This window comes from Cibotium barometz, chromosome 22 (genome assembly GCF_041138505.1).
Source record: "Cibotium barometz isolate CiBa-2024 chromosome 22, ASM4113850v1, whole genome shotgun sequence".
Classification (NCBI taxonomy): Eukaryota; Viridiplantae; Streptophyta; class Polypodiopsida; order Cyatheales; family Cibotiaceae; genus Cibotium; species Cibotium barometz.
Genome location: NC_141067.1, coordinates 28,718,020 through 28,725,825, shown reverse-complemented (window position 1 = coordinate 28,725,825; position 7,806 = coordinate 28,718,020). Strand labels below are relative to the sequence as shown.

The window sequence follows — 7,806 nt, the reverse complement described above, 5'->3', positions numbered from 1 at the left end:
GAGAGATTAGCGACACTTTTTTCCGAAGTTTTAGCGGTGTTTTATGTTTCATCAATATAAGCACTGCTCAACAGCATTTATAAACGTCGCTATAAGACCCAAATCTTCCAGTAGCTCCTTAGACATGCATTTCTTAGACCCAAATCTTCCGGTAGCTCCTTGCATAAAACTCTTCTAGGCTTTGAAGGCCCAAAATCTTGTGGTAAGTCCATGTCAAGCTTCCATAGCTTTTTCAGTTGCCTGAAGGAAGAAGGAAGCTTCGTGATTTTGCTGAGCCCCTTGCATAAAACTCTTCTAGGCTTTGAAGAGACCCAAAATCTTCCGGTAGCCCCTGCAGCTCAGAGCACTCATCCATGTCAAGCTTCCGTAGGCTTTTTCAGCTGCCCGAAGGAAGAAGGAAGCTTCATGATTGCTGAGCCCCTTGCATAAAACTCTTCTAGACTTTGAAGAGACCCAAAATCTTCCGGTAGCTCCTGCAGCTCAGAGCACTCATCCATGTCAAGCTTTCGTAGCTTTTTCAGCTGCCCGAAGGAAGAAGGAAGCTTCATGATTGCTGAGCCCCTTGCATAAAACTCTTCTAGACTTTCAAGAGATCAAAAATCTTCCGGTAGCTCTTGCAGCTCAGGGCACTCATCCATGTCAAGCTTCCGTAGCTTTTTCAGTTGCCCGAAGGAAGAAGGAAGCTTCGTGATTGCTGAGCCCTCTGCATAAAACTCTTCTAGACTTTCAAGAGACCCAAAATCTTCCGGTAGCTCCTCCAGCCGTTCCATGTTAAGCTTCCGTAGCTTTTTCAGCTGCCCGAAGGAAGAAGGAAGCCCTTCTGTAGCTTTTTCAGCTGCCGGAACGAAGAAGGAAGCTTCATGATTGCTAAGCCCCTGCATAAAACCCTTCTAGACTTTCAAGAGACCCAAAATCTTCCGGTAGCTCCTCCAGCTGAGAGCACTCACCCATGCGAAGCTTCTGTAGCTTTTTCAGCTGCCCGAAGGAAGAAGGAAGCTCCGTGATTGCTGAGCCCCTTGCATAAAACTCTTCTAGACTTTGAAGAGACCCAAAATCTTCCGGTAGCCCCCGCAGCTCAGAGCACTCATCCATGTCAAGCTTCCGTAGGCTTTTTCAGCTGCCCGAAGGAAGAAGGAAGCTTCGTGATTGCTGAGCCCCCTGCATAAAACTCTTCTAGACTTTCAAGAGACCCAAAATCTTCCGGTAGCTCTTGCAGCTCAGGGCACTCATCCATGTTAAGCTTCCGTAGCTTTTTCAACTGCCCAAAGGAAGAAGGAAGCTTCATGATTGGAGAGCCCTCTGCGTAAAACTCTTCTAGGCTTTCAAGAGACACCCAAAATCTTCCGGTAGCTCCTCCAGCCTAAAGCAATGTTCCATGTCAAGCTTCCGTAGCTTTTTCAGCTGCCCGAAGGAAGAAGGAAGCTTGGTGATTGCTGAGCCCACTACATAAAACTCTTCTAGACTTTGAAGAGATCCAAAATCTTCCGGTAGCTCCTTCTGCAGCCTAAAGCAATGTTCCATGCGAAGCTTCCGTAGCTTTTTCAGATGCCCGAAGGAAGAAGGAAGTTTCATCTGTAAAGTACATGAATCAAAGTTCAACTTTTCAAAGACCAAAGTCTTCTCACAGTTGCAAATATTGTCAAATTTCAGCTGCTCAAAGGAAGATGGGAGCTTCATCATCAGTGTGCAAGCAAGGATTTCTTAAATTGAATTCTCTCTTGTAAAATTAAAGTTCACTTTTTAAAGTCGGATCTCATGAAATTACAAAAGTTTGAAGATCAAATCAAACATTAAAAAATAATAATTATGACTATATACCTCAAAGTACCTAGTAGACCGGAATTCCAGCACAGTAAGAAACTCCAGGTCTAATAATTCTTTAGAAGGAGCCCATCTCAACCACCTTATTTCCAATGCTTTTAGCCCCTCATCATCACACTAACTCGAGATATGTTCCATGCAAAAAAAGCAATCGTAAAGATCGCATTTGGGAAAGCAAACTCGCATTCAAGTTTTTCTGGGAAGTGGCAAGCCCACGGATTTGATCAAGACTCTGCAACCACAAACCAAACCATCATTGCATGGATCGTGTTTTATTGCTCATGTACTGTAGTACTAGCATTGGAGGAGCATAATGCAGGTGCTTGGTACTAATCTACATTCACTAATGTAGTTCCCATCAACTCCATAACCCAGACACTCGTTAAATATATGAATATTGCACAAACATTTTAAGATCTAGTGTAGAACAACTGAAATGAAAAATACTGCGAGAGCCACCCACCCTCCACACTAGAAACAAGCTTCAAAACAACAAGTGCAAGTGCAAAGATGGAGAAAAGGAAAAGCGGCCAATCAATGAGTTTCTTAAGTAAAAAGCTAAGGATGAACAGTAGAACAAGTTGCTTGCTGGGCATTCGCAACATCTAATTTGAATCTTTTTAGTCTTTCGTTTTTGTATTGCCTTTGCTTCCTACAGCATTGTTTGCATACATAAATGTGTGCTGAAAACAGAGAAGTAAATAGAGAAGTGGATACGCACCTGCTTACTTCGCAGCACTTGCATCAAGTCGGTATCATTGCACACCCTACTCCACTTGCCTGACTGTTTGACAATGCCTCTCCCCAAATCCCTCAAGTGATCGTGCATTGTCAGGCACTCATTTATGTCCACCTTCACTAGACAGATATCTACCAAGCTCTCTAGACCACTTATCGAGCCCTCTACCAAATCATCGCTTTCCCGAAAGTATTCGGCACTTTGCCTGTCTTCACCAATCAAGAAGCAAGCCACATCTAGAAACATTTCCTTCTCATGCTTACTAAGAGCCCCATAGCTAACCTTCAAACAAGTCAGAAATTCCTTCCTCACCCTAAGATGCCTACCAAGCACCTCCAGCGAAAGGGGAAGACCAGAGCATGCTTCACTTACTTTCTTTGCTAGATTTTCAAAACCTAGATCTGGCGAAGGCTTCTTGAAAGCATTCAGACACAAAAGTCTCGCAAGGACTCATCAAGGTCCATGCCTGGTACCTCGTAGAGTTCACCCCTGATGACATCAGAGAAATCATTGTTTGGTTCTTGGATGTTACAAGCATTCGACTTCCCGGCTGAAGGGATGTCAGATCTATGGTTTCCTCGATGGATTCAAAGTTCTCTGGATCCTCCAATATGATCAAGACCTCCTTCCCCCCTTAATCCAGCTTTTAAACGAGCTTTCCTCTTTCCAATATCGTCCCCTTGGAATTTCTTTTCAAGCAGCAAATCGGTGAGGAGGTGATCCTGTAATTGACTCAGTGTCTTATCCCGACAATTTTCCACAAAGCTTGTTGCTTGAAGCTCCTTTCCAAGTCTCCTCCTGTAAATAGCACGAGCAAGAGTGGTCTTGCCAATGCCACCCATGCCCCAAAGCAGCACAAAGTACACACTTCCCTTTTCTTTCAAATGAAACAGCTCGACCACATCATGGACCCTCTTGTCCAAACCAACTGCTCTGAGGTCCTCCTCCACGGGAATCCTGCATTGTATCTCCTGTGCTATCATCTCTACGAGAGCTTGGAGCAACTGTACTTCACGTCTGCACATTGATAATTATCGCATAGATTAGTGATAAGTGAGAAGGCTAACTACAAAAAACGGTTGCAAAACAAAAGTTTCGTACTTGTTAAAGGTCTCCAGGCGGAAGCTGAGGCATCACATAGAGCATCTTCCCACCCCGTGATCGTGCTGCTTTCGACGGGTCTTGAGAGCTTTTGCACAAACGGCCCAGAGTTCTTGTTTCTCAGATCCTCTGGCTTCACGTCATAGAAGACCGGAAATAGCTTGGCTTTACTAGAGATCTTGGTGCTCTTCAACATCTCCACAAGCTCATCCAGACACCACCTAGACTCTGCGTAATTGTTTGTAAAGATGGGCACTTGAATGATTGCTTTTTGGGCAGCTTCCAGCATGAAAGGGCGAACATCATCTCCTCGAGGGAGCTCCTCCATGTCCAGAAATGCTTTGATCCCACGGCGCCGATCGACAAATCCAAAGGCAGATGAGCAACAGGGCGCGGAGTCGCTTCTCTGCTCCGGCGGCATCGCTTGTGTCTTCCGAAAATCAGCATTCCTGCCCAGAGACTAAAAATCATCATTCCTGCCAAGAGACTATAAATCTGCCTGAACATCTCTGCGCTCTCTCTCCAACTGCGTTTCCCTTCCTCTCCTTCTCTCTCCCCTGCTATGTCAGAGAGTTGCCTCTCCTCTCCATTCTTGCATCAGATGAGCAAAATCTCCTAGAACAGACAGGCTTTTAAACTTCGCCAATGGGTTCCTTTCCAGGTTTCTTCGAATCAAGCCGTCAGTGAACAGCAAAATATTATTTTGCTTTGCTGACAGCTTTTTCTCATGATGTGTGTGCGAACAGCTAATTATTATTTTGTGTGAGCGCAAGAAGGTGAAAACACAATTACCCTTCACATCATGTGAAGGGTTTTGGGAAATTTAGTTATATGCCCGTCATGGTCATGGTCATGAGTCATCCGTCGTGGCATCTCAGCTGTACATTTGGCTTGCCTTAATTCTGAGGAAGATGCACAAGATGCTCACATGTCAGCAGTTGGAATAATCACAACCACCAAGAGTGACAACTCAGCACTTTGAATGCACAAGATGTAGACACATCAACAGTTGGAATGCTCCCAGATTTCGACACATCAATAGTGCTGGCAACTTCTGAACCTGATTGCTGCACACTGTACACTCCCCGTACACCTCAGTCATTCAGCAGACTGCACACTGGACCTCCACTCCCCTGCCCATGACAGCCGGGAATGGCCAGGAGCTAGCCATTCTTGGGAGGAATCCGATCGCCCGCTACTAGCGCTAGCTCCCGATTCCACCCGGGAATGGACTCCTCCGGGCCATTCCCTACGCCTTCCAATCTCTTCATAAAGAAAAGCTAGTTAAAGAAAAACCCTTCAAAAAAAAAAATAGGGGCGCCCTTCAAATTCTAGGCCTGTTGTGTAGTAAGACTTAGTCAAAAGATAAGGCTCTTTGCTTGATGTGGTAGTAAGAGACACTTAGTCAAAAGATAAGGCTCTTTGCTTGATGTGGTAGTAAGACACTTAGTCAAAAGATAAGGATCGTTGCTTGATGTGCTAGTAAGACTTAGAAAAAAGCTAAGGTTACTCAGCCCTAGTAGTGCAGCACTGCTCACCAAAAACTGGCATTTAGTGTAGTTTATCAAAGCCAATATGCTACTTCAAGGGTAGAGTTGAAGGTAATTCTTAAGGAAGAAAAAATTACTAGTACCTTGAATTTAATGATATGCAAAAATTATATTCTTTAATTTATGTAGAAAAATGGATAGATCTTGTTATTATTCGTAGGTTTTTCTCATGTACAGAAGCATCACTGCAGTATTTTTACTCATATAGTTTATTGCATATTTGGATTTCTAGCAAAAAAAATGAATAAAAGAAGTGTTTGTCTTTATGAAAACTGAACAGAATTCTGTGATGTTCTATTTCAAAGGATGAATTTGAAATATCCTGGCTATATTTTTCAGTAGGCTTCCATTGCTTTAGAAAGTAGTTTTTCGTGAGTACTCGCTACTAGCCTATAAAAGCATGTAGTTGCTAGAGGCTTATAATACCAATACAATCAACCTTGAGTCGTGCAATCTACTCTCTCTCTCTCTCTCTCTCTCTCTCTCTACACACACATTAACGTGATGGAGATATTCGACCCTCCATAGCCTACTATCTACTATGCTGCCAAACCCTGATTTCCTATAGCATCAAGGTGAGTGGGTGAATTGGGATTGCCTTTGGTGAAGGAGCTCACATATTTGGAAGCCCGAGAAAGCACTCTTAGTTGGGCACATAAGAGCCCATCGAGGGGTGCAGGGGAGGCACCAAAATTGGGGGCTAGGAGGGTTGCATCAATATTCAAGCCTTTGTGGTGATTTGTGCCTAATTAGGATATATCAATATTCAAGCCTTCATGGTGATTTGTGCCTAATTAGGATATATCAAAAGTGGGGATCCAGGAATAGGAGTCAGTAAAACAGGCAAGTTGCATGTTGGGCATCCTCGAATTTATGTTGGGGATAGGATTAAAAGGGCCTTTGTCAATTACAATAGGTACATAGGAGCTTATGCAATCTGGAGCACTAAATTGTTGCACATCGATGAAGCCCAAGGGCATGCACAACTCTAAATATAGGGTTTGTGGTGATCTTTTGCAAAGAAATTGATAAGTTGCATTGCATCATCTTCACAAAAGTCAAAATTTGAGATTACCTTTGAGTCAGTTGAGATAATCGCATATGCAGGGAGAAGATGGGCTGACCATAATAGTAGTAGAGGTGAAATATTCACCCAGAGAGGAGAGGAATAGCCTGCTCTCCTTTGATTTTCCCACAAAACCCAGGATAAGTGAGGAAACCATGGATCTAATACAATGAAAGCAAATGGTGGATTGAGGAGATTAAACATTACTAATCGAGTTGGTCACAAATAGAGATATATGTAGAGCATTAGACGAATAGTATATGTTCAAATTGATTGTGTGTTGATGTTGATTACAAGATAGTTCATATAATTGCATATTGCATGGGATTTCATAAGACGTGTGACGGTTGAGATCTAGTGAAGATTCACATTAGTAGTATTCTTAAAGGGATGAGGGCAAGTGAACAAGGCAGAGTACGAGGTCATGTAAAGGCGGAGACGGGGCCATGGTGACGTTATTAGTGTGCACAAGGTCGAGGTCAAGACGACGACGAGCTCGAGCCCATGCATGAGGCTGGGGTTAAGAACGCAACAAGCTTGGTCCACATGGTCATTGATTGAAGGTGGTTGAGACTCGAGTTACAGGCAATCTACGGAGCCATCCACGATGCAAGTAAGGTAATTACCGGTTTTGTTTTCTTTACTATTTTACAGACAAGCAAGGCACAAAAAAGAGAGAGAGAAGCAAGAGAAGAGGACACGAAAAGAGAGAGAGAGAGAGAGAGAGAGAGAGAGAGAGAGAGAGAGAGAGAGAAGATAGAGGTTTTTTCCTCCATTTTGGCTTTTAATAGTAAGCAAATAATATACAAATATATATATATATATATAGATAGCCTATATACATGTTTTTTAAAGTTTTTTTAAGGAGAGGATTTTTTGTGTGATACATAATATGATTATTTTATATATTAAAAAATAAAAAATAAAGCAAAGTGTTTTCAAAGTGAATAAGGAGGGTTTTTTTACTTCTTTTATTCAAAAATTAAATAAAAGACATTTAAAAATGTAATATAAGAAAAGTAAAATTATTGATGGAAAGAAAGACAATGAAAAACAATGAAAAGAAGAGAGGAAGGGATTTTTTTATTATTATAAAGTGAGGGAGCAATATAAAAGAAAGAGAGAAAGGGAGATTAAACTCACATCAAGTGTAAAAGTGTAAAAATGTGTGTGGGAAAGAAAGGGGGAGTGGAGAGGGGGGGAGGTGTGTAACGAGTCTTGTAACAAATCCATACATGTTAGCTGGTCTATCTCTGAGTCCATCATTTCTATAGCCCCTATTTCAATGTAAAGTCTTATTCCACTACTTGAAGAATAGGTAGATGTATTATCATCATTATTGCATATAATTGACTCATTGATTTCATTTGATGAAATCAAAGATAGAAGATCTTCATTTATGGTGCATTCTTCAAACTCTGAATGATTTTATTCTACCTCTTTTTTCTCATTGTTTGTTGTGTATTCCCTTTATCCATTATCTTAAAATATACACTTGGATCGAGGAGAAACTTATATTATATACCACC

At 42.0% G+C, this 7,806-nt stretch overlaps 1 protein-coding gene across 1 annotated transcript; it reads right to left on the bottom strand.

Annotated features, from left to right (window-relative positions):
- Window positions 1-1,672: 1,672 nt before the first annotated feature.
- On the bottom strand, window positions 1,673-4,284 carry LOC147626505 (disease resistance protein RUN1-like). Its single transcript, XM_086816825.1, has 4 exons — window positions 3,631-4,284; window positions 3,152-3,577; window positions 2,543-2,999; window positions 1,673-2,053 (listed from the first exon to the last, which is right to left on the bottom strand). Exons 1-4 carry the CDS (start codon window positions 4,080-4,082, stop codon window positions 1,934-1,936), a joined length of 1,455 nt encoding a protein of 484 aa, XP_086672951.1. The 5' UTR covers window positions 4,083-4,284; the 3' UTR covers window positions 1,673-1,933.
- Between the last annotated feature and the right edge of the window lie 3,522 nt (window positions 4,285-7,806).